Source organism: Thunnus albacares, chromosome 1 (assembly GCF_914725855.1).
Source record: "Thunnus albacares chromosome 1, fThuAlb1.1, whole genome shotgun sequence".
Classification (NCBI taxonomy): domain Eukaryota; kingdom Metazoa; phylum Chordata; class Actinopteri; order Scombriformes; family Scombridae; genus Thunnus; species Thunnus albacares.
Genome location: NC_058106.1, coordinates 5,097,932 through 5,125,874, shown reverse-complemented (window position 1 = coordinate 5,125,874; position 27,943 = coordinate 5,097,932). Strand labels below are relative to the sequence as shown.

Sequence of the window (27,943 nt, the reverse complement as noted above, 5' to 3'; positions counted from 1 at the left end):
AGTGGATGTTACGGTACTAATGTTTGCTGTTTCCTGTTGCTCTGCATGACTCAGACACTGTCTTAAGAATGCTTATTTTGTTGCTATTGTCTTACTGTCTGTTAATCCCTTCTGGATTTGTATTGTTTTCATACTGTAGATTCAAAAGTAAACTCTAATGTGATGATCAGGTTAACGAGTCTGACTCAGTCCTAAAATAGTGCTACAGTGCATAAACAATAAAAGCTGACTAATGTCTGACTAATGTGGGACTGTAAACATCTAACTTTCCATCTCAGTTCATGCATTAAAAGAGAAACCCCCTAATAATCTTGCTGACAGCACAGGATTGTTTTGGATCCAGAGAAAAGGATTTAAAGATTTGAGTCAGAGTCCTGAGATCTTTGATAGGAGTTCAGGAAATGGATCTGGATCAACCTGGAATCTTTTACAGATCACCAAAGTGTAGAAATGAACTGAAGATGAAAGTGTGTTAAATCCTAAAGCATGTTGAAATATTGAATAAGTGAAATGAAATAACAGAAAACAATTATGATCAAATATTGCTGGAATCAAGGGAACTACAAAGTCTCCTTCTGCTTGTTTCTTCTCCTCATCAGCCTTCGACCTCTAACTTGGAGGAAGCAGGAAAGGAAGGAAAGGAGACAGAAGGTTTTATTTATTTGTATTATTTGGGGGGGTATTTCTATGCCTTTATTTGATAGTTGAAAGTAGAAAGATGACAGGAAATGAGGGTGAGAGAGGGCGCAGTTTCCTCAAGATAGAGGCAAATAGAAGTGAGACAGTAGTTTGTATCTTCATAAAAGTCCTTGACCTATATAGTGGCCCTATCACAAACTGGAGTTCAACAGCCAGTCATAAAAAGTTACTCAAATAATTTTCTTTTATTTGTTTCTGATTTTGAAATGGCAGAATTGGTCTGGCATTAAACTACTACATCATGCTTCTTCAGGCAGAGTGTCTTGGAGAAGATCTCCATGTTGCTTCATTCATGTCATACTGCAGGAGTGACAGTCAGGCTGGCTGGTGTGAAAATACATTTCCAGGTCACAAAGGAAAGGAAGAACTCTTTAAGGGTGATGTGCACACCTGGATACCGTCTAATACTTTCATGCTCGGGACAGAGCTAACATACAGACACAACACATTTCATATGGACATTTTAAAGTCTCAGTAGATCATGCAAACAGGCAAACTCCATGCCATGAGGTGTTCTGAATCTGAAAGGTTTCAAAGATGGTGCTCATATTAACGGTTATGTTTAAATGACTGTACAAAATCATGTGTATGCTAAAAGATAATACAGGGGCTCAAATAATGTAAGGCTTCACAGATCAGTAAGTGGTAAAACAAAAGACAGCCTATCCTGGTGTCTGATCCCAGAGAAAGCTCAATAATAAAACCCAGAACAGCTGTTTTTATATCAATCCATGTTCCAGATTTAAAGGAATATTTAGAAATTTAGAATAGAAAACACTAATTCACCCTTGCTGGGAGTTAGCTGAGAAGATCAATACCACTCAGCTGGAGCCAGGACAAGGATGTTATTAGCTTATCTTAGCATAAAGACTAAACTACAAACAGCTAGCCTTAACTTACTCTCTCTGAAGTTCAAAAATAAGCCTACCAACAGCTCTAAATCTTTGTTTCAATCCTTTGTTTCAATCTGGAGACAAACCAAAATGTGAATATGATCAATTACACTGTACTATTTGCTTTTAGTGCAAAAAGGCTCTGAAAACCACTGTACACTAGCTGTCCTGTACTTTATTTAGGATTTGATGGAGACCATGAGGTGGACAGAAACGCAACAAATAAATGCTAATGTTGCTCTGCACCCGCTGGATATGTAAATGGGTAACTGTTTGCCAACATGTTAGCCATATTAACTTAAATTGAGAATATGTCAATGTTGTGTTTGCAGCTTGTTTCCGCTGCCCCAGAGTGGCCAAATCAATTGGTTAATGCAGGTTTAAGTAAGGCTAGCAGTTTCCTTCCAAGTTTAGCCAACTAAGCTAGGCTAACCACTTCCTGGCTCTCACTCAACACTTAATGCACAAACATAAAATAGAAATAAATGAAACTTCAGTCCTCCAACATGGAAAATTGTCTTTGGTCTATTTAGCAGTTTGTTGAAATATTAAGGCATAGTATGTTCACAACATACTAAAATAACAACATTGACACTAAGTCATAAATACGATCAGAGCAGGAGACTAGACTCAGACTTGCCCTCAGAGACTTGAGACTTAAATTGGGCTTGGACTAAAAGACATAAAAACATCTCTGAAATACAATACACAAATATTAAGAAAAACACAATGAAGGAAAGGAGAAAAAAGTCACTAAGTACTGAACAACCAATTACAGTGGGATAAATGGCTTCTTATATGTTCTTTATTGCCAAAGGTATTGTGTAGCACCTACCAGTTTATCCTCTCAGACCTGGAGAACAGGGGATGTAAAGGTTCCTTCCTGCTCATCCTCTGGTCTTAATAGCAAGCTACATTGACAATCCTTGCCTGCATGTATCTGTATTTACTGTTCAGGTTGCCGTACCATGCAGGGATATTGTATGACGAAATTCTTTGAATGGGACATTTAAGGACTACTTGTACTAATTTGTGGGCTTACTTAGTTGTTTAAGTGGTATAAATCTTCTCACACATTGCCCAAACTATTCCTTTAAGGTTCTGGCTTATCTAGATAACTCAATGATTGTGCTTCTTCAAACAGGTCCCAGACCATAACAACAACATTATCATCTGTTTGCAAAACTTCCATGTAAATGTATAATGACAAAAATATATTCTTTCTTATATTTTAATATATATAAAAAATAACATTCATGTTACTTAGTGGAAAACAATGTATATGTAGTGTTATGGTTGGTCATGACATGCCAGTAGGAGTGAATAAAAGTTAAATAATATCATGCCAGATAAACACAACTTAAAAACTGATAAAATTACAATATTGTACAGCAGTTGAGGGCTGAGGTGACAGCAGTCCAGCCTCAACAGGAAGTATAAATAATAAAAGCAAGGCAACATCATTCCCCTGAGAAGTCAATAAGTTGAGGCTTGTGAAAGGATGCAGATCTGAGGGCAGCTGTGGGACGTTAGACGTCTGTTGAATTTCTGCGTTTTATTAATCTGTGAGGAAAAAAAGAAAAAACAAAACACACACATCACAACTCCAATTATGAAATAACCAGAAGAGCCTGCAAGACTGTGATGTCACTGAAAAGAAGCCAAATCATTACATGAGTAAGGGTTGAGGTCCGAAAAAGCTGGAAATCAAACTTTCATATATTTCATCAAACTGGACTTAACATTGTACATTCAACCTCCACTGTTATGGTATTTAATTTATTGCACATGTCACATTTAATTTTTGCACACCCCATTTTACAACTATAAAAATTCTACTCTCTGAATAGATTTTACATTTAATTTTAATATTATTTTGTTTTATTTCATTATTTGTTATTACCTTACTTTTGCTCTGTTTCTATTCTTTATTCTTCTATGTTATTGGGAGCAAACACCAAGACACATTCTTTATATGCTAGCATACTTGGCTAATAAAGCTGATTCTGAACAGGTGTTGAGATATTTTAGTCTGGGCCAAAGTGATGGACCAACTGATGGACATCGTCATCACTAGAGCCATGATGCAAGCTAGCACAATTTTGAACAGCATTCATCTATGTAACCTGTTTTGTTAAAAAGTCTGCAAGTCACAGTGTTCAAAAATCTAACTTAAACATCCACCACATCTCTGCTAAGCTACACTGTCCAGTCAACAGTTAAATGTCAACTGCTGAGAAGCTTTTACGACTTTACATAGTCTAACTTTTTCTGAAAGTGTTCCCACAACATTATTGTGTATTTTCAGTGATTTACTTAAATATATTGTGATGTCAGTATTGTAATGTGTTACTGGTTTCTTGTTAGACAGAAAGCTACACTTACAGTAGCTCCTTCTTCAGTCGTTCCTGTTTGTCATGCAGACGATCATTCTTCACCTGAATGGGATTGTTGGGGACGAACCAGGCAGCTATAAACTTACACACCACCACAACATGCTGCGGAAAAACACGGACAAGAAAGAGACACCCAAAAATTATTTAAAATAGGTATTAAAATTAAAATGCGCAACAGTGTCTAAGCCAAATCTATCTAACCAAAATGTACCTCAAACAGGATGACAAAGGCAAAGCGCACAGCCAAGACCAACCAGAACTGAGAAGTCAGAGTGTAGTCCTCATTACTCCTGTAGTCTCTATAGCTGCACAGACATGAGACATACAATTACAGTACAATTTGTCCTGTTCATGCAAATCTGAGTGATTCCTCTGTATGTTTGGACTTAGTACAGTAAGTTGGTCTTCCCACCTGCACTGTGTGACATTGATTTTGTTGTCTATCAGCATCTGATCGTCTAAAAAGTCCTTTCTAACTGCTGGGTGTGTCAGGTAGGCCGTGGACAGGGTGTCATTAATGTAGCCCTGCATACAACTGAACAAAAGCACAGAAGTTGAATTATGAGATACGGCACATGCCAGTATCTTGAGGTGTCTTATATACAGTGTTAACAGGGTGTTTGTACTGTAACAACTGAAATGCTACTGACTGTGTGTGTGTGCTTCCATTGGCACAGGGTCCATAGCGGTAGCGGTAGACGAGGCGTGGAATGAAGTCTGATGAGACTCCAATGACCAGGCCGTTGGCTATCACTGCCAGCACACCAATGGCCTCCAAAACCTTCGTCCATATACCTGCGGGCAGGACACACATGTGGAAGTGAAGGTAAGACAAGCAAACAACAAAACTAGAGTTGATTGTCAACCTGTCAATCAAGCAGACATGCCCCAAAACAAACTTATCTCTTATCCTTAATGTAAACAGGAATCTCAAGTGACAAAAGCTAGTGACATATTTTCAGAGAGGTTGGAGGACCACTGACTGCATTTTGCCTGGGTCATCTTAATGCTGTATGTGTGGTACAAAGGATATTTATATGTAATTGCTCACTTACTTCAATGTGTTATGTTTTATGAATGCACTTTATCTTTCATGTTTACAGACACCCCCCATTCAATTTCAAACATTTCTTATTTTGAGTATAAAAGGCACAAGATCACCTGTGGGTATATAAGCTCTGGGTTTGCGCTGCGGTCTACAGTTGGCAGTTAACACCTGAACCAGTAAAGTCACTGAGGATCAGCCAGGATCAGGATCAGATATTTTGTTTTTCATTTATTCGTTCAGGATAAAAAAAATTCTAAAATATGTCACCCCTTGAGTCAGCTTGCACTCTATGGGTGTAACATATGTAGCAGTTTTAGTTCAGATTGGTTAGAATTCATGGTAATAGTGGTAATTATAATAGTAATTATTGCTTCAACGATTCAACCATTCTGCTACCAAGAATCCTAAAAACAACAGGTTTATAAATGACCATATGGTGGCACTATTTGCGCAAAAAAAGTAATCTTTTATTATTTTGCCCATGGCCTAAATTAGCACCAAATTTCTCTCTGCACACAAATCTATGCAATACCACAGCATGCGCCATTTATCAAGGCAAGACTTATAAACAAACATACACACAGCTCACCAATGTCATTGGTCTTCCTGGGAACCAGTCGACGTTCCAAGCTGACCATCTTGATGGCGTCCAGACGGATCTCAAAGATGTTGTTGATGAGAGCAAGCAGGGGGGCCAGAGGGAACGCTGCCACAAATATGGTGGTGAAACTGAACTGGACCACTAGAGGATGGGGGCAGTAGAAAGTAACATAAAAGACAAATCATATTACAAATAGTTTTATTATTTGGGGCAATTTTACAAAAGATTCGGCATTCAGTTGTTTTCCTTCCTTGGTGCCAAAATTATTTTATTATTATGAATTAATTGTTAATTGATATTAAGATTATATTCAAATAATACATAATCAAAGACATGATGAAATTGCTCATTTTGTCCGCCCAAAGGTCCTAAGGCCATGTGCTGACATTGCTTAATCAGGTTTTGAACCACTTCAGATATACTACATATCAATTAGGGTGAGGTTTGGATCATATTTGTCCAGGAGGTTAGAGCTCAGAGGGCTAACTGTGGGACCTACCCATCTCTAGGAACTCGTTAAATAGGCTGAAGGCGTCAGTGTTGGCCAGGTGGTAGTTACGCGTCCAGTCCCGAAGTTTGCAAATCTCACACGGTTCAACGCGTCCCTTTTCATCCCGGCAGGCCTTCCTGTAACAGAGACCACACTTCCTCTGCAGCTTCTTTGCAGCGTTTCTGTTGAAACAGCTCTTCAGCCAGCTGGAAAACAACGAATGGAAAGTCTGACATGTTTACACTGTGAGATCAATCTGCCAAGTCATTTTAATAACCCTTTTCTGATGAGGTCTTATAGAGTAGATAGTATAGAAAAGGCTGGTGTATCTATTTTCATCAAACTAGAAATAAGAGGAATGCATTTGTTGCTGTGGGTCAAGGGTGAGTGTATAGGGCATCCTGGTTTATTAGCACATATAGTTGCAAAGTGACTGTTTAATGTAGTATGCAGAGAAGTACACAGAAAACAAAGCACCTGTGTTGTCTGGATCAAAATAAATCTGATAAAACTCTGGACTGTTTAATGTTGCCTCACAACATAACAAAATGAAAAAGCATACTCACGGAACGGTGTACTCAGAGATGTTGTTAAGAGTCTGTTTGAGCAGCATGATAATAGCCATCTGGATAAAGAGGTCTGTCAAACAACCACTAGGGTGGCACTAAAGGACACGCAGGCAGGACAAAGAGCATTACAAAAAGGCATTAGCACAGAATTAACAAATCTAAGGTTTTAGTTTTTTGGTGCAGACATGGTGAATAAATACCTAAAAAGTAACTGAATCTACTCACCTCCTCCAGTCTCCACCCAGCTATACGCACATAGTTTCCTGGATGGCCATTTATCCTATGAGAAGACAACAAGAATTTTAAATCGGTTTCACACCACAGACAAAGAGAGTAAAAAGATGCACATAGAGTTGTTATTCTGGGACATTTCTGACAACAAATACCTTCCTCCAAACTCCATCTTCAGTTAATGAAAAATACAAAATTCTAGGGTATAAATTATTCAATTCAAAGTTCAGTCAGAGACACAAATGGACTGTACATGCTACAGTATTTGGTGGAAAAAGGCCTATACAAGTATTTCAAGTACTACTCCCCCAGAAGGAAATGCATGCAACAAGTTTGTTAGACCTAAAGGATACACACAATGAGTTTCGGTGAGCCACACTCAATGTAAACTTAACTTTTGTTTGTTTACAAGAAAACCCCACAGGGCACCTCTATGCTGCCAGTAAAAAAGCTCACGCTAAGTCTTTATTCAGGGTCCAAATCTAGATACAGATCAAATTCTAAGACCAGATGGAAATGGTGTAAAACCCAAAGCTAGCAAGCTCACTCACCAATATATTTTTAGCCTCCACATAATATTGTGTTTGCTTTGTTATCATGTTTTCATTAAAAAAATATTAGTATATATGAATTTTAGAGCCATAGCTAGAACTTTAGCAATACTGCAGTCAAGCCCCATGCACTCCTTCCACCCCAAAAGATCTGCTGGAAAAGACAGCTCAACAAATATATATTGCAATACCTATGAAATGTTTCATACTTGGAAAAAAAGATTGACCGAGCAGGCAAAATTCACGTAACAGTTTTTAAGACTTCACCAAATATATTACTGTCCCTCTGATACAGACACACAGTACCTGCCGAGGAAGAAGGCCACATAGAAGAGTGAAGAGAAGAGAGTGAAGAACTGAAAGGTGAACATTTTGACTGTGAAGCTTCTCTCTGTGGCAGCGGATGAATTTGTCTTCTCTGCATACACAGGAAACACACAGGTTTGCAAATAGATTCCCAGCAACGCATATGGAATATACAGTGCTGCTTGAAAGTTTGCAAACCCTTTAGAATTTGCTCTATTTCTGCATAAACATGACCTAAAACGTAATCAGATTTCCATTCAAGTCCTAAAACTAGATAGAGACATCAGTTAAACAAATGAGACAAAAACCTCACACTTGTTCATTTATTTACTGAGGAAAATGATCCAATGGTACATATTTGTGTGTGGCAAAAGTATGTGAACCTCTAGGATTATCAATTCATTTGAAGGGGAAATTAGAGTTTGGTGTTTCAGTCAATGGGGTGACAATCAAGTGTGAGTCTGGGAGGTAGAAGAGAAATCTGGGTTTTCACTGTCAAACTCTGAGCTTCACAACACAGGTTTGTGGAGGTGTGTCATGGCTCAAAAAAAGGAGATTTCTAAGAGTTTGGACCCCACCAGTCGACTGTCAGGCAGATCATGTACAAATTGAAGACATCTAACACCATTGTTACCCTTCCCAGGAGTGGTCGAACGACAAAAATCACACCAAGAGCAGGCGTGTAATAGTCTGTGAGGTCACAATGGACCCCAGGGTAATGTCTAGGAAACTAAAGGTCTCTCTTGCAGTGGCTACAGCCGATGTTAATGAGTCCACCATCAGGAGAACATTGAACATCAATGGTGTGCATGGCAGAGTTGCAAGGAAAAAAGCCACTTCTCTCCAAAAAGAACATTGCTGCCGTCTACGGTTTGCTCAAGACCACGTAGATAAGCCAGAAGGTGATTGGAAAAATATTCTATGAATGGATGAGACCAAAATCTAACTTTTTGACTTGAATGAGAAGCATTATGTTTGGCAAGAGCAAACACTGCATTCCAGTATAAGAACCTTATCACATCTGTGAAACATGGTGGTGGCAGTATCATGGTTTGGTTTGGCTGCTTTGCCGCCTCTTGACCAGGACAGCTTGCAATCATTGAAGGAGCAATGAGTTCTGAGTTGTACCAGCAAATTCTACAGGAAAATGTCAAAGTATCTGTCTGTGAACTGACTGAAGCTCAACAGAAAGTGTGTCATGCAGTAAGACAACGACACTAAATGCACATGTCATTCTACCAAAGAATGGTTAAAGAAGATGAAAGATAATGTTTTGGAATGGCGGAGTCAAACTCCTGACCTTAAACCTATAGAAATGCTGTGGAAGGACCTGAAGCATGTAGTTCATGCAAAGAAGCCCACCAACATCCCTGAATTGAGACTATTCTGTAAGGATGATTGGGCTAAATTTCCTCCAAGCTGATGTGCAGAGCTGATAAACAGTTACCAGAAACGTTTGGTTGAAGTTATTGCTGCAAAAGGGGGTCACACCAGTTACTGAAAGCAAGGGTTCATAATCTTTGCCTCCCACAAATATGTAAGATTGGATAATTTTCCTCAATAAATAAATGAAAAAGATGAAAAAAATGAATTTTTTGTTTCATTTGTTTAGAAAGCAGAAATACAGAAAATTCTAAAGGGTTCACAAACTTTCAATCAGCCATGTATATATTTTAGCTTGTACTAACTAACAATTTTGCTTTACATATTTTGGGAAACAACATTATATTAAAAACATTTATAGTTGTTTCTATTATACTTTTTAAAAAACATTATAAGGTGTCTTGTAAAAAAAAGTTCTCACCTATGTCACACAGCTTGAGGGACACCCATCTGTTTACCTACAGGAACGTAGAGAAAGACACCCACAAACACCCAGAGAGATGTAGAAAAATATTAGTTATTTTATATTAGTTGTAGATATTAGATTTTTGGGAGGAGGACCTCTGTAAAGCCAAGATCTGTACATTCGCAGCTCTGAAGATCCCACCTGCCATGTAGAGCCTCCCCTGAGTCTCCTGCAGCTAGCACCCAGGATAATAAGCTAAACTGATGCCCAGCTCTCATAACACAGCCAGGCTAGGGGTGAGCTGACTGAGTGCTGATGCTCAGTAGTTGAAAACACGTCTGTATGAATATTTTGTCTCAGTTATATGTTTAAACTCTCCCGGGTCACCAAGCAGCTGAGCAGGCTGCCATTTAACCTGTAAGGTAGTTTTCCACCAATCATACAATCTAAAGGCGGGTCCAGGCAGACTCCATTCATAAATCACTGGTTTAAGGGTACTCGGCTGTAGGCCAACGTTGTTTCCTGCCACAACATGATTTAAAGTGTTTTATGTGTCTGTCAGGTACTGCTGCTCCATTCAGCTGACACATAATCAGACTAACATACCTAGATTTTCACAAAAATTTGCTAATACCACGTAGACTGCATACCATGCTGTTGAGCCACCCTAATTCACTGCAGGGGAAATTCCTTCACTGCGACAGCCTCTGCACAAGACAGAGATCCTGATTATGGATTTTATGTTCTTACTTCTGGCCAGGTGATATTACACTCTTTTGTGGCCATACTTGAGGGACTCCTCAACTCTAGGAGTTAAGGCACAACTAATCCTCCAATAGAGCTCTGTCAGGGTGCCAGCTGTGGTTCCTTGATGATTTGTTTCTTCAAGCAACCAAGCAGAGACTTGTTTTCTTTTCTTTTCTTCACTATGCATTCCTGTGACATGTGAGCCTGAGTTAAGTTTGGCCTACAGTAAGTGGGATGTGGGGCAGTGTTCCACTCAGTGCCAATACAACACATTGTATTTTAGTTATATTATTCTCTCTGAGTTCAGGTTGTGGGTCGGATGGATGAGTTCACTTGAGCCAACGAGATTCAGGGTGGCACTTTAATTTAGTGGGTACCTGCAAAGTACACTTCAGGGTGTTGATTGGCGTAAAAAAGAATCCAGGTTATTGATCTGAGGCTCTTTAGTGCGTTCACTGGTAGAGAATGCTTACCCGGGTCATGATCTGAATGGTGACATAGTGAAGGACAGCTCCCAGCATCACTGCCACAGTGTTGGCATGGTCCTTGATAAAATCCCACTTGCCCTCAGACAGCAAGGGCGCTGCTACCACTCGAAACACCACCAGGGCATGAGCAAGACCGATGATCAGCATCAACTGGAACACAAACACACCAAGATGTTATGTGATACAGCTGCTGTTACTCTTTTCACTTTATTTTCTTTCCTGTAAAACTGCAACGCAATTGGTAGCTTTTTTTGTCTTATTTTACAATAACTTTCACTCATGTTTACAAATCAGCAGGAGGAATCTGAGCTTGTTTAACTGACTGATATTATGTTACTCCAGGAAGATTAACAGTTATTTTGAGATATGATGCAGTTTCATTTTGGCAGGTAAACATGTGAGCTGTTTGTGGGCATTCCTGTAAAAGCCAGTCATCTGTGCAGATCTCTTCCCATGAAGATACGTTTCTTGAGAGGCATTTTTGCTCTAAATAAAGCCTCCTCTATCTACGAAGCGCTTTATCTCACGCTGCATACTACACCCAACAAAGTCCATAAATAACATGATGAGTTTCAGGTGTCGTTTGGCACTTCAACAGAATGAAAAGTCGATTTCAAAGGAAAGCAAAACTCTTTGCTCTTAACATACACACATCTGCAAGGCAGTTGGTGTTTTGAAGTCAAGCTTTGTTTTAATTTGATATGTAACACTGGTACTGAAATAGGTGATTTTAGGTAGAAAAGGTCAGAGACTGGTCAAATTTTCAAGCATTCTTCCAAAGTATTGTGTTGACTGAGCAAAATTGTATGCTCTCACAAATAAGGTGAATGATGATCTAATTTACAATTCATTTGTAAGACTGCAAATTCAGCCAAGGCAAAAGGACTGGGTAATAGTTAAAGGATAGTTCCAGTTTATTTCAACTTGGGTCTTATTTTCAACTGTAGTTTCTATGAGGTATGACAACACCGTACTCACCAAAGTAATTGCTGAGATCTAGAAGCACAGCAACACTGCTACAATGAAGTCTGACAGGGCGAGAAACAGTCAGACAATAAGACAGAATGTAAACAAGCCGACAGCTTGGTCAGATCATCTAAACCACTTTATTTGGAGGTAAAATGTAAAGTGAAGATATTGGTAGTAATGGACAACAATTGAGGGAAGTATAGTTGCTTAAAGTTGAACCAGGAAGTTAAACTGTCAACTGAGATCAGGATCAGCTCTTTCTTTTTCCCATACATGATCATTACAAAAGGAACCACTGAAAATAGGTGAATAAACTTTTCTGAGCAAACACCCTGAAATGACTCTTTGTTGTATGAGAATTTGATCAGTTAGGTCCAACAAAATTTGTAAAGTCAGCCGGCTCGGCTGGAGAGGGACTCTAGTGAGCATGATCCATTGCCACAAAAAGGTGGAAGTATGAGGAAGCCAGTAGAAACTTCTTTTGACATATGTGCCCATTGAAAACTTTCATAGGGATTAATATTGCGCCATTTTAGAACAGGGTGTCCAGTTTTCTTAATACATCCATGGTCAACTGTGGAAGTTCAAAACAGATGGTTTGGATGATAATTTAACTGTTTTTGTTTTCTTTTTCATGTACATTTGGCTAACTTGGGGTTGTTTAAAACCTGTCTGATCTTCAGACTGCTCCTGTTCTTTCCTACATCAGACTTCTATCTAATGATATCACTGTGTGCCCCATTCTCAGTCATTACCTTGGTGAGTACAATGTCAATATTAAAGATGCAAGCAGCATTGAACAGGCCCTTGCACCTCGCCTGCGTCGGAGGGAGCAGCAGCTGTTGTGTTGTTACTGGAGGTCTGTTGAGACGGCTCTGAACCATGTAAATTTCATGTAAATCAGATGATGTTTGTCACATGAGGCTGACTTCCTGTTGTCAGTAGGTGGCGCTATGACTATGGCTCAATATTGACATGTAGATGTGTTCAGGGCAGGACCTTTATCAAGCATGAGAAATTTAGGGCAGATTGGATGGTGTACGTTAAAGTTATACTAACTTCTTGTTTCATGTCGAAACATCAAAGTTTGCCACATCGTCATGGCAACAGCATTCAATGAAAACTCAAAAAGATGGCTGACTCAATGTTTGACTTAAGGTATGGCTACAAGAGGCTTTTTGTGTGTCTGGACATGATACATATACCCACCAAATTTCGTTCATCTTTGTCAAATTTAAAGGTGGGGGCTTTTAATTTGAAATTTTCACCTTTGAGCCATTTTGCCATGCCCATGGGACTGTTGGACCCCTGGCACTAAAATAAGATTCAAGTTGCAATAAACTGGAGTAAATGTAGAGGCCCCCATATAAATGAAAGTACTGTGTGTGTGTGTGTGTGTGTGTGTGTACGTGTGTGTGTGTGTGTGTGTGTGTGTATACGTGTATAACATCCTTACCATGAGTGTAACCAGTATGAGGACCAGAGTGCTGCGGAAGTAAGAGTGTCTGAACTGTTTGGGTTGACAGTGTGGATCATTGACTATTTCCAGAATCAGTTCCTCCTGTCAACACACACAAGCAGACAGAGATTCACTGCTCAACTCATACATCACGTTCTATTAGCCTACAAGGAATTTCGTGTCTAGGAATCATGTATCTTGTGTCTTGCAGAGATTTTACAAGTGGCTTAACAAGGTAACTTCAATGATCAAGGTAACTGTTTCAGATTTAAACAGATTTGTTTACTTTCAGAATACAGATTTCTCTTTGGTCAAAGAACAGTACAGAAAAGCAGTACCTCCTCCTCACACCAGTCATAGACCTTCCACATGGAAACATGTTTGGCCCTGGTTCTCTTCCACAGCTCCAGGAACAGAGTAGCTGTGAACACAGGGGGAACAAATCAAAGAGGGGTCATTTGGAACATCAGATCAGATCAGATTAGATTAGATCAGATCAGATCAGAGACTCACCCCAGATTGCCATAAACATAGCAAAAGCCACAGTTCCTTCATTGTCAAACAAATGGCTGACCTGTGTGGGCAAAAATACTTTATTGCATGTATCCCCTGAATTGGCAAGATAACGTATAAATTACAAATTACAATTTTAGGGAATGTCTTAACTAGTAACCTACAGCTCTTACAACTGAGCTGCTAAGAAGTCAAGCACAAGGGCCAGCTTGTGTTAGTTGGTTTGTGGTAATGCAATTAATTATCTGTTCGCTTAAACCCTCCCCTGAAAAGCGATTGTCCAATCTTAGCTTAGCAACCATAACTGTACTACAGGCACTACAGGCCTGTCAAGCATGCTCTCACTGCAGCCCCGTGCTGAAGCGGCTGCATGTGGCTGTAGTAAGAATCATACTCTGTATATAACAGGTTTAGAGGGTTGTGTCTGTTTTTTTTTTAGCCTTTTCAAAACCTTAAAAGTGTAAGTGTATCTTAAAAGTGTAAGAAATGGGATGTCTGTCTACTCTAAGTAAGTAAGTAAGTAAGTAAAGAAGGAAGGAAGGAAGGAAGGAAGTTTATTGTCCACACTGTGGACAATTATCATGGTTTCACCACACAACTTTGATTGGACAACACTAAACAGGACAACTGACAATACAGGACACAGCAACACAATATCTTTTAAAATACATAAATACAGTTAAAATAGTTAAAATAGCTACAGTGCAATAAAATAAAAGAAAAGGGCTACGTTTTAGGTTATTATTATGTAGGAGCAGGGCCTATAAATGCAGTTTACCCCAAATAGTAGCTTGATCATACAAACCCATCATGTGATCATTATCTTTTTATACCTAGTAGCTGGTAGGTGTGAATATTTAGCCATGACTGAGCTCTAAGTCAGAACTAGTTTGAACTCACAAGCAGCTGGTGCAAGAGAAAGGTAAACAGAGTAAATTAGTGACACAGATGAGATTAGTTTACCTTTGCATAGGTGCAAGTGTCTGACAGCTGCCAGACTGTACACCTCTTGTCACACCGAGGACACATGGTGATGTTGGACTGACATACTTCCTTACTGAGGACAGAAAGTTAAGACAAATACTCACAATTTAATCTGTGCAATGATAAAACGGAAAACTGAATGAAAAGTCATTGTCTTTAATAAGAGTCGTGTTGTGGCAGTGATCAGCTGGTGCTTTTATGCATAAACATGCTTAACAGGAAGCGCTGGCTTCTAATGGCTTTCCTAAATGCCAATTTAAGAAGTTCCCTGCCTACCAGATAAAGGCTTGCTGGAAATGCTTTTTTTATTATTACAGCTAGAAGTCACCATAGTCTGAAATTTTCAAATTCTACAGTTTAAAATTTTAAAACAATAATGATGAAAGGAAATTTAAAACAAATCACTTAGACATCTGACTCACATGAGAGGATTGGTGTTGAAAAAGGCCAACCCATACAAGAACACTACAACACCCAGTGCAGCAGCTGGCACCAATAACTTGGTGTACCAGCCCAGCCACAGGTAGTACAGGGCCACCTTCTCCCCAAAGTAACACCTAGAGAGAGGAATAATACAGGGAGACATGTTGGAACACAGAAAGCCATAAACATACCAGTGCCTTTGAGAAACATTAATCTAACTTGAACCTTTTCATGTTTTATTGTTTGAATCACAAATTACATCATGAAGACAAACGAACATCTTAGACAAATACAGGACAAGGTGATTAAAAAGTACATATCAGGTTACATGACTTGGTCACATATAACCGCAACATCCCAGTTCGGTTCTAGCCAGATAACTTGAATGCTTGTCACACACACCCCTGTCTCTCTCTTAACCCTTGTTTCCTGTCTGTCTCAACTATCAGATGTTCAATAAAGGCAAAAAATGCCAGACTGCCAGCACAACAGCAGGCCAAATAAAGCCAAAGCTAATCAGCTTTTAATGGCTTCAAAACAACAATGTTGATGCACTGGATTCTAACTTTTTCTTTTAAGTTTTAAATCTGCATTGTTGCTGCATTGCATTGTTCTTCATTTGCAGGCACATTGCTATGTATCTTAGTGCATTACTGCCACCTATAGATCAGTGGAATAAAGGGAAACATTGCTCCATCCATCTACTAAAGGAAGGAATCTCTGTCTGTATGTCTTTCGCGAATTTCATGAACCATTCATCTAATCAACTCCACACTTGGTGGGTACTTTGCTGGGGAACAAAGGGAGTGCAGCGTCAAATTTGGTGTCATTTGGACACGTGATACATTTAATATTAATAAATTTTGAATAAATCAGCAGTCAATGAGCTGCTCCGCTCTGTGTGAGTCAGAGAAAAGTAGAAAAAAAGAGAATAAAAACAGAGCTTTTAATCAAGAGTGGACACTGTTACCCTGTGTCTAGACAGAAAGCATAGTGTTAGCAGCATGTTTAGCAGGTCACCACCATCAAGTGTCTACACAGGAGGGGTTCAGGTACATTGTTGAGCGTAGGTCACCCATGTTTTGGAAGCGCTCAGAGCCCAGTACACAATGACTGTAGTTACAAACGTAAAACAGAGCAAATACTTCCACGGGCAATTCAAGATCAGTTTGTCTCCGTCTATGTCTATGTCTATGCTCCGAGACCTTGGAGATTTGTGACGTGCCACTACAAAGTACAAATCTTTTGAGCAAACATACCCACTCAAATCCGAACTGAAGGCACAGAAAATAGGAACGATCTAACAGCCCAATATGATCCACTTCATTTTATTTCTAAATGCTACATGAAATGAGAAAATAACATTTATTTACTATTAGAGTACTTAGCCTATTATTTATATCATCTGTGTGTAACAGAATGTAAGTTTCTTTCATGTTGTTGGTGTATATACTCATTCACACATCACATCTGCATTACTTTTTTTATGCGTTGTAGTAGCAGCCAGAGGCCAAGCAATCTGCTTTCCACTGACAAAGATCCTGTTAATCAGTTTTAGAAACTGTTATTACTTCCCATGTGATTAAGTGCTGTCAAACAATAAAACACGAACAAGTCCAAGGGGTGTTTTTAAAGCCATTGAACATACAGTACATATATGCACGTATGCACTTCAAGCTTGAAACAATTTACTCAATTTGTCTACAATTATGATTACGCATTTTGAAATTATATTTTTGCTAACTGCATGGACTGTACTTCATTTTAGACATTTGTCTCAATAAATGCCACAGGTTCTTACAATGAGCTTTCCTTAATTCACTATGCTAACATCAACAGTGACAGACAGATGGACAGACAGGTAGACTGACTTGATTTCATTGAATGGCTGGCCAGTGAAGAGACCCGACCATCGAGCCCACTTCTCCTTCAGTTTCTTTTGCTCTGTCCTCTGGGATTCGGGGGAAGGGGGGTGGGGGGGAATCAACATGAAGACATCAGGTTTGTAGCCGACATGTCTGTTCACAGTTTATATGTTTATGTGCTGTACAAGGGTCAGATCAAGTTTTACTAGGAAATACTTGGAGTGACCAAGTGGTCATTATGTTTGGCACAATTTATTCTTTACTAAGTGTTAAACACACTTTTGCCACTCAGTATTAATCAAAACATGGTTATTAAACCATGAGGATGATTTAATGAGAGTCTTCCCTACTGCTGCTGCTGCTGCTGCTGCTGCTGCTGCTGCTGCTACGGAGTGATAACTCAATTGATAGGATGTTTGTGTAATTTTTAGCAGTTACCACAATTACTGTAGTCTTTTCAATTTTGTCTGGCTTCACTTTATACCAAATAAGTCGTAGTTCTGATCCTGCGTTTCAACTAAAAATGGCAGAGTCTTTACCTGCTCATCATATTTACAAAGACTCTGAAGCTAGAACTAATACTGCTTCATGCTCATATAGTTTTTCTGTTTAAAGATGGATACAATAACAGCAGCAGTGGTTCAATCAAATGAGTCAGAGGTTTTCTCACCTCATGGAGGCAGAACCCGGTCTCAAACACATCCTTCATCAACAGTTCCTTCAGGTTCTCTGACAGAATAAAACACAACATTAAACAATGAAAAGATGCTGTGTGGGATTTTTAACTGTCCCACAATACAAAATGTTCCACATTTATTTGTGATGTTACGTTGTTCAATTATAGTTAAGTCCTGCTGGTTGCTGTCACAGATTACCTCCTTATTAATCACACTCACCTCCTGTGTTGATGAAGGTATGATGAATGATGAAATTGACAATTCGGAACCTGAGAAAAACAATAAAAAGGTTTAATTATAGTGAAGAAAGTCTATGTGCAGGACTGGATTGTTAGGGTCAAATTGAGTAGGTTCATATTACGTTGTATACAACGCACGGTTGTTGGTATATGACTTATACTGATGGTACATCCAACAGCCTAAAATTAGGCCTAAAATGAGTCAGATTATTTTGTGTGCGAGGGCAGGATCACATTAATGACCAGGGTTTTGGAGTTAAAAACTTCAAGTTCAAGTTTACACTGCAAAATGAATGTGGCCACATGCGTCCCAGACCACCTCCGAATGTGGTCTGAGTGATTGGATCTCAATGCATCCTCAATGCGTCATGGGTGCGTTCACACCTGTGCTTATAGCTGTCCACTTGTGATCGGATCACACAAGATGGATGTTAATGCCAGGTGTAAACAGGGCCTCTGTGTGTGTGAGTGTGTCTGGTAGAACAGTGCTACAGATGTTACATCTGCTTCTCCCAGACATTAAATTTAAGGCACAGCTTCCTCTCCCACAGTTGTACATCTGCGATGATATGTGCTGAGGGTATTTTTTAAAAATTTCCACTCCCTCCTCCCGTATTTTGCACGTCTAAACAGGAACTAGGCTTGCTGCAGTAGTCGGTGTTACTGGTGTTACACGGTGTTCTGGCATACACCGATTACATAATTTGCCACCATCCCCGCCATCGTTTTGCTTTTTTTTAAATGCAAATAAAGCCCATTTAGTTCATTTTTGTGTATCAGCACCCAAGTTCATCAAATAAAAAAAGGAATTTGTAAAATACTAAGCGTGTTATCAATACTTAGTTGGATGATGGATGCTGTGAGACATCTGTCCTCCTTCCTGCTCTCTGTTGTAAACACATGTAGCTGTTAGCGAGCAGCTGCTCTCATGTCTCCCCTGGTCTCAGTGCTTGTTTTCGTCAGAAACTCTCCCGCTCTCTGCCTGCTCAGCCTGCTCTCGGTGTGTCTCTCTCCAGATGACAGGCGGGTTGCTCCATTTCTGGTTCTAAGGGGCGGTCGTCCTCTAGCTTATCCCCATGTCTGTGTACACTGCAGACCGGCTGTACACAGAGGAAGACCGGCTGGAAGCAGCCTGAAGCCCACTGTCACTAACTCGTAAATAAGGGGAAGATCTAAACTAGTGATCTAATGTTCAAGATCAAAGTAAGTGCTCTACAGATAATGAGCGTCATCAACGAATATCTCATCTTGTAGGATGTCCACTGTAACCAGTAACACCGGTATTGTCACAAGTTTATTAATCTATGGGAAAATTGTAGCATCCCTAACAGGAACACCTTAAAATACATACTGCATGAGACCAAACCTTGCAAAATCTTGGTGTGGTCATTTAGTAAATAAGGAAGAATGCAGTTTGACTTTTTAGAGTACAAAAAACTTTGGCAAAGATGTAAGAGTGGTATCAGTCTTCTTATCTGACTCTCAGTAAGAAAGCAAATAAGCATATTTTAGATGTCAAACTACTCCTTCACGGGAAACCATTAGTGCGGAAGTAAGTTGGAAGTATTCATGACCAAGGGCCATTACATAAGCCTATAGTGTTGTTACATTATACAGGATACTTCCCTACCTATCGCTGTGTCGATGAACATAATGTTATCGTTAAAAACAACTTTTTCAAATGATAAAACCTTTCAAGGACCAGCGGCTCCACCAACTTCAGTTTGCTAATAAGTATCAGGTGTAACATGGGGAGATAGAAAAGCAGTTACATAACTGTAGCTTTTTCTTGAAACAGCACGCCAATCGTCAGACCAGCATTTCCTGGAACCACCTTTACAGGATTCGCCATCGTGTGTGGTTGTGACAGTGGTGTATGTATGTATTTGTGTGTGTTTGTGGTACCTTGTAGCCTGAGTGATGCTGCCCCGATCATCTCCACTCCAGTTGCAGGAATCAGAGACCTTGAGCAGGTAAATGTAGTCTTCAAATATTTCACTGGGGGCACGTAGGCCGTAAAACACCTTGTCTTGGACGATTTGCTAATAAATGACAAGATAAGCATCAGCAGGAACACTACACCCTCTCAGAGTTGTAAGCTTTTACTCATACACTCATTCACACAGTATTACATCACAAGCCAGGGCATGATGTTTTGTAGATACTTGGAAAAGGTGAAGGAATGAGACTCACGGTGACAACGATTTTTTTCTTTTCCAGCTGCTTTATAAAGGCTCGCTGCTTCTGAGCCCTCTGGTCTGTGTCATCCTCAACTTTGTGGGCCACCAGTACATAGTCAAATGTCCTTTGGATGGGCTGTTTAAAGACAAGATACATCCAGTGAAAATGGAGACTAAAGACAGGAACACACAAGAAAGAAATCAAAACTGATGTGACTTTTGCAGATTTCAGTCGTCTCCTTTCATACTTTTTGTGAAGCAGCTCAAAAATAAAGTACTGTATCATCCTAAAATAAATAATAATGAAATTGTGATGGGTCTATTTTTCAGACAAGACTCACAGTCTGGGTCAAACCTGGGCAACAGTCTTTGTTAACTAGGTATGTGGTGATAAACGGGATACAATAGCAGTGTAGCAACAGTTCGCAACGCTGGAAGTGCTGCCATTAAGTCAATTTTATTTGTATCGCCCAATATCACAAATCACACATTTGTCTCAGGGGGCTTTACAGTCTGTACAGCAATACAACATCCTCTGTCCTTAGACCCTCGATTCAAATAAGGAACCCCCCCCCCCCCCCCCAAAAAAAAAAAAAAAAAACTTTTAATGGGGAAAAAAATGGATCCCTCTCCCCTCCTGCCTCTGTATAAATGAAACAATCCAAGAGAGTTATGCTACAATAGTTCTATAATTAATCCCAGCTTTGTGAAACTATATGTTTTGTTTGTGTTGTTATCATCAGAAAGGAGCTGATGAACCTCTTTTTTCATTTGGAGGTATTGGTCATATTGTATTATACTGCATTATATTCAAAGGTGTTACTAATATTTTGTCTGCCTCGTTTACATCTATGTACACATATACAAGCATGTGGACACTATCTACTGAGCACTTTTCATTTTTGTTTTTCATGGCTACGACTAGGCACCTTAGTTCCAGTAAATCTCAATGATACAGCATGCAATGACATTTTTCAACTTTGTGACAACAGATTAGGGAAGACCCTTTCCAGTTTCATCAAGAAAAGTTTTCTCCCAATTTAGTGTGGAACAACTTGACTGGTATGAATAGAGCCCTGACCCCAACCCCATCCAACAACTTTGGGATGAACTGGAATGCTAACAACGAGCCAGTCCGTATCACCCAACATCAGTGTTCAGGAAAACAGATTATATTACAATATAATTCTCACCCAAAACGACTGAATTGTCCTGAGGAGTAGAGGTTGGTGGGGCTGTTAAATTCTCGATTGCCACTATAAACAGATGGAAACTTAGTTAAAGGTGCTCTACGGAGATATAGTATTGCACTTCCATGAAATTGGAGAAACAGATTAAAAAAAGAATGAGCAACCTTTAAAAGGGCCAGATCCTACACTTCCCATAATGCAACTTGATAGCGTCAAACTTCCCTGCCTGGTAAGCATTGATCCAAGATGACATCATCAGATTATAAAAAGCTCCTCCAGAGCCACAGAAGACAATATACAGCTGTGTTCACAGTCTAAGTAGTACTCCTCATAATGAGTAAACTGGTCTTCAAGTGTAAAATTGCATGAGTGTCTGTTTAAAGTAGTTTTGCAACTGGTGGCATTTAGTTTTAACAGCCTCGTTCACTGTTAGATGTCATCAATCCATAATGTGTGACACATTAATAGCCAAGTAATCTCAGTAGTCCACCAGCCTAGTTTAGCACAGAGACTGAAGGCACGCCAAACCTGACAGAAAAAATATTCTTGGAACTACAACAAAGCTGTCTTATCTAGCCTACATGTTGCATCATGTTAGCTTACAAGCTAGTCACTCACTCATCCAATGAGTAAATTGGGTTATGGCCAAAGATGCAGATTTGCAGAGTAAAACCCAGAGCAGGTGTTTTTACATCAGTCCATGTTCCAGATTTTGGCAGCTTTCAGGTTTTATTCAGAAAAGTTACTAAAAAGACGACTTCATGAAACAGACAGGACAGCACTGAGCAAACCTGGCAACCCCAGAGGACAGAACTTCATGTTGGTCAGATAATAACTCAGATACTTTTTCCACATTTGCTTTTTTGTGCAAATGAGACAGCAGAGAGGCAACAGAAGGACCTTTCAAGACAGCCTGTTTATCTCTGAAGCACATGTCTGATAGCGAACAGCCTCACCTTTTCAACACAGAGTCAAAAGAATCCTTTCATAGTCATGTGCAGATATTCCCTTTTGCATGATTTGATACAGAGCTGACTGATGAGGCCATGCAGATCCTACAGTTATCTTATTGATGTAGGAAAAGCACAGATGAGAGGAGCAGTGAGACAGGAGGACTCTTACCATTGAAGGAAGTAAGGGCTCTCTGCTGTAGCCATCCTTCCCTCCTTCCCTCAGCTCAATGTCTTCCTTTAACACACACACACACACACACACACACACACACACACACACACACACACACACACACACACACACACACACACACACACACACACACACACAGAGAACAGGTCAGCAATAAAACAACAAACAAAGGCAGGCTTCATGGCAAGTTGTTTTATCATATTACCCTGAAGGTTTTATATTACCATTAACCATAAAATGCCTGACTAGAGTGAAATATCGTGATACTCAATTAATAATTGATCCAAATTGATGCAGATTCTGTTAATAAATTAACTGACTAGTTGTGTCAGAGTGAAAGCACATACTGAGTGTTTATCTTGAAAGCTACTTGAAGATTCCCTCCTGATATGTTTTAAGACATAAAAATACTGTACATGGAATAATAATTTGTGTCTGATTTGGTTTTTCCACAAAAAAATTCAATTACTTAGTTAGACATTCCTGAAATGATATCTACTCTTTCCTGAGAGGAAAAAGTACATTGCCAACTCAGATATTGTGTAAATGTCCTGCTTTGTTATTAAACCAGACAGTGTAAATACTGGTAAGTGAAAGGTGTGTATATCCATTGATGATTCCCAAAGTCTTTGCTCAGTAGGTCAAATGTGAAACCTGTTATCTGTTTACCGAGAGCAGTTAGGGTCACACCCAATGCTAAAGGTTTCACTATATGAATGGAGGTCACCGCTCTCCTAGAATATTAACAGCTCAGTTAATCAGATTGTCCTAACTGTAAGTGGCGTGAGGTCAATAAAAGTGTCCGTTACAATATTGACTGCTGAAGAGAAGACAGCGGTGGGTGAGAGAGGGGAAAACAAAAACGAACACCTGAACGTGATGGCAGTTTCACTGCCGGGCAGGTCGGAACCTGCAGGCTGCTAAATGTCAGTCGTGGAGAAAGACAAAAGCCATACTGCACGCTGCTCTATCAAGAAATGCTTTGCTTGACTGTCCAGGAAACATTTTAGATGTGACAAAAACGTGTCATTATAGACGTATAAAGAATCAGAGGGATAATTTAAGATATCTACATTTACATTTGTCCATTAGTGGTATTTTCATATATACACTCAGTTTATTAGGCACACATAGGTAAAAAATAATGCAGTATGATATAACAGCCCTGAATTACATCCTACCTTCATCATTTTCTGTTTTAGTTGGAACTGTTATACAAAGGTGTTCATTCAACCTATTATTGGTTTTGGAGGCTTTAATTTGTTGTGCTGTTTAAGTGTATTAGTGGGCTAGTGTTTCTAATATTTAGTCTCCTGTCATTGACATTTGAGTGTTTGGTTCAGATTTTTGAATTCTGACCAGACAAAAATCTATTGTGCCAGATGCGACTCCAACAACACTGGCTGGTAGAAGCAACTGTATCTCCTCTTTATCAAGAGAATACATTATAGAAAACAAGGGCAAGGGCAAAGGAGCAAAGTACTCTGAAGTGGAAAGAGGTCATCAAGGAATTTTGGGGAACAAGAGCTTCATTTGATTGGCCTCTGCTCTAGACATGCACTGATAATTACAGATTTAAAGAGAAAATACAGCAGCCACTGTGGCCACAAGTGACTATCCAGGAACAATGGTAAATGCTAAACATAACACTAACACAAGTAAACAAGAGTCATAAAGCCAGTGGGCTGACTCGGAGAAGTCAGTTACAGGACAAACATTAGCTAACATTAGTTAATATTAGCCACCATAATCTCCTGGTCACGCCAGACCAAGAAGGGCTGTGGCAGTAAAAACACATTGTACTGAACTGATTAAGGGTGCGTTTTATTTCTAATGAATTTTTATTTTGCATTTGTAAGGAACAGAATGTGTCATTTTCTTCTTTCAAACCTTACAAAGCCTTATTTTATTTTATTTTTTTTTTAAATAATGTCCAATATTTCTCTAGATTTTGCTTCACAAATGTGAATATTTGCTGTTTTTCCTACTCTTCTTTGATATTAAACTGAAGATCTTTGGGATTTGCAAACGACATTTGAAAACATCACCTTAAGCAATCATCACTATTTCCTGACATTTTATAGACTAAATGATTCATTGATTTATCAAAAAAGTAATCAGTGGATTAGTCAATAATGAAAATAATCATCAGTTGCCGCCTTAGTCTGCTTGTTTCAACATGTCTTGATGTTTCACAGTGCTTTTATGTCATACTTTTACCTGCTGCAATATTATACAAAATTGAAATGTTAGATGGCTTATTTGGTATTGATGAATACGTGGAGATCTTGAGTTGACTTTAAAGTGAAGTTTGTACAGGTTTGAACCAGTGGGTCTGGCAGCTAACAGCTTAGAATAATGCATCAGTAAGAATATGGGTTAGCAAAGTTATTTTTTGCTTATCCCAGATGTAAAGCAGAAGTGTGAAGTTTCATACATACATTTTTTAAGTGCACCAATTTGTTCTATGAAAAGTTACGTATGATTTAAGGAAAACTCCCAATGCACTTCATAAAGTTTGGGGTCACCTGTTAGATTACTATTTTTGATTACTACTCAACTACTTTTGTGTTTTGTCCATCATGTTTTTGTTTCGTGTGAGCGTCAACTGACATTTATATTTGTGTTTTTGTTTGCCTATTATTGGGACTTGGATACTTGCTTAATATAAATTAGGGGAGTTTTGTTCTTTGGGGAAAAAATACATTTTTTTTAAATTATTTTTAAATATTATTATTTTTTTATTTATTTTTAAAAGGCACAATGTGACAAACACACAACATATTTGATAAAGTAGTATTAGAGCCGACTCATGATACTTGTTTCGTTATCTGTTTTCTTGTCTTTTAATGAGACTAAATATTCTGCTGGATTGTAACTGTTTTCACACACAGAAGTCCTTACTTCAGTAAAAATAACAATACAGTGTTTAATATAAGTTTAACATTGGTAAATTACTGAAATATTGTCAGTAAAATCCACTTCAAGCATCAAAGGTTGTTTTAGACAGCAGAGCAGTCCCTGTTATCTAATGTTATATTATTGGATTAGTACAGTATTACTGATGCATTCACAAGAAAACGCGATTTTAATTTTGTAGTATAATATAATCTAATATAAACTACTTTATATACTGCTGGGCAGTTTAAGTTTTTGCATGCAAAACGTTTGATCACTGACATAATAGACATTTATAAATGTACCTGCATGTCTCTATTACACTATCTGTAAAGTAACCCTTAAGTAAAACATAACGTTACCATAAACATATTGTAGTGGAGTAGTGGTATGAAGTAGTTTAAACTGGAAATACTCCAGTAAAGTACAAGTACTTCGAAACTGTAACATTACTCGAGTGAAGCAGACGGTTTCAGGTTAAAGTCAGGCTGACAGCACAGTTCACTGCAGAGAAGATAAAAGTTCAGTTACTAACCGACAGCTGTCCGCTTACCTCGACAGTCTTGTAATACATGTTGGAAGTTGTCCCGACGTTGATGTGAAGCTCGACAACTAACTACATCCACCAAGAAAACACATCGTCCTTCATCCAGCTGTCCGTCCTCATTACTCCATCACTGCATTTTTAAAATGAACCAATCACTCGCCGAATCACATTTATCTACTTTATAAGCGTGCTGATGACTTCGTTTCCGCATTTCTGAGCGCCAGTTATTTACAGGTGAGTGCGGGTGCGTGTGTATGCAGAGGTAAAGGTGCGCGCTCTCACCCGGCCGGACCTGGTGACATCATCACTTTGCCAAGCCTGAATAATCTGAAGTTGCATTCAAGCTCCGCGGGAGAGATGGGTGATGTGAGCGTCGTTAGAGATCTGTGTTTAGCCTGCTGGATGCTTTTCAGCTCAGTTTTCAGATGGGAGACAATATAAGAAATTATCTTCGTCCCAGCTTTCAGATGATAGCAGGACTAAACACTCTGTGACTAACTATTCACATTCATAGTCCTACATTTCAATTCTGTTCCATCAATTAGGAAGCAGACAAAGAAACAAAGAAAAAAAGTAAATGATGCTTCTTCAACTTAAATCACACACACAAAAAAATCTAATTTATTTAATTCATTCTTCTTAGGAATCAAAATTACCAATTTCTGAGGAAAATGTACTAAGAGATGCCATACTCCCTCAATGTTTCTAGTTTGTTTGCAGTACCTATGTCATTTTTTTTCTAAATACAATTACCTATTGGGTTTAGTTTTATTTTTCCAGTTAAGAACTATAAACCTCTTTGCTATATGCAAAATACATATATCAATAAAAAACAAACTGGCTCTGTTTCAAAGAGCCATGCAGTTTACACACCCTTCAACCAGAAAACATAAGGGGAGGGAATCAAACCTTTACCATCACAAGTTTTAATATCAATTCTTCTGCATCTTCCAAAGAGAGAATACTGAGTCTTTGGACCACACCGTTATCTGATCTGTCAGGTAAATTCCCCATATAGAGCTGAATTATGAGCAAGAATGTCTCAATGTCATAATTTCAGAGAAAAAAATTATCTTTACACAGCACATAGGTAATCAACCATCATTTCTAAGCTAGCTTTAGGCAGTATTAATCACAGTTTAAAACCTTCATAGTCTATCAGCTTAACAAATGCTCTTGTAGCCATTTCAATAAGCAGGATTTTCTATATGTTTGAAATTGGGTGCATACGTGCACTGAATGTCTCACAATTATACATGAAACCAGTGACTCACTCTGTCATCACCTTGAAATAGTCACAACACATATCCTTACTGTGAAGTTGGGCTTGTTCCATGAAGCAGATTGGATGCCATAGCTGAGGGAGAGGTGTGTTTACATCAGTCCAGGTTCCAGATTTGCAGGAATTCCAGGTTTTACTTAGCAAACAATATGCCAGCAGCTCAGCAAACCCAATTCTTGGGAAAAGTAGCTGAACATGCCTTATATATTGTTTTAGTTGTTAGAAAGCAGCTGGTCTGTTTTTAAAGGCACAATCTACTTTCTATCATTCAACTTTTCATTTTGCTATGTGTAACCATGACACCGAGCAGCAGGGTTTCTTCCCATCTGACAAGAATGCACCATGAGGTTAAAACATCACCATCATTTTCTTATTATTGGCTTACAGCCAGCAGAAAAATTGGGCAACTTCACAGTTTTTTCAGTCTCATTTGCACTGACCTCACCATCCACTGTAGCTGCAATGCAAAACTCCCTTTAAAATGCAAACAGCTGATGACTTATAGCACACCACCTGAACAGCGTGATCATTTACTTACAGCCTATCAGTATGCAAACAGTGACTGTTAAACACTAGATAAAACTAGACACTTAACCAGGCTAACTTGGTTAAATCGGCTTAATTGGACCAACCTGTGCCTGCTCTTAAAAAACACACTCTGGTACACAAGATAATGTGTTGCTTTTGTCCCACTGTGACCAAATATCACATCATTTTTAATTCACCTGACAATAGAGGCATTAGACTACTGAGTAAATATAAT

General features: G+C 38.9%; 1 protein-coding gene across 1 annotated transcript; it reads right to left on the bottom strand.

Annotated features, from left to right (window-relative positions):
* Positions 1-858: 858 nt before the first annotated feature.
* Positions 859-26,187, bottom strand: ano9b (anoctamin 9b). Its single transcript, XM_044357903.1, has 24 exons — positions 25,905-26,187; positions 22,430-22,495; positions 20,131-20,253; positions 19,843-19,979; positions 17,918-17,967; positions 17,692-17,750; positions 17,028-17,107; positions 15,156-15,290; positions 14,713-14,806; positions 13,750-13,810; positions 13,575-13,657; positions 13,234-13,338; positions 10,794-10,958; positions 9,589-9,625; positions 7,785-7,896; positions 6,922-6,976; positions 6,694-6,791; positions 6,137-6,333; positions 5,626-5,778; positions 4,639-4,783; positions 4,401-4,523; positions 4,200-4,293; positions 3,978-4,090; positions 859-3,155 (listed from the first exon to the last, which is right to left on the bottom strand). Exons 1-24 carry the CDS (start codon positions 25,923-25,925, stop codon positions 3,122-3,124), a joined length of 2,340 nt encoding a protein of 779 aa, XP_044213838.1. The 5' UTR covers positions 25,926-26,187; the 3' UTR covers positions 859-3,121.
* Positions 26,188-27,943: the final 1,756 nt, after the last annotated feature.

Coding starts and splice junctions, on each gene's coding strand:
- ano9b (XM_044357903.1), bottom strand. CDS start 25,925: ATGTATTACAAGACTGTCGAG. Junction 6,977..7,784: donor GTGGCCTTCTTCCTCGGCAG/GTACTGTGTGTC, acceptor GTCTTCTCATAG/GATAAATGGCCATCCAGGAA. Junction 4,091..4,199: donor CCTTTGTCATCCTGTTTGAG/GTACATTTTGGT, acceptor GTTTTTCCGCAG/CATGTTGTGGTGGTGTGTAA.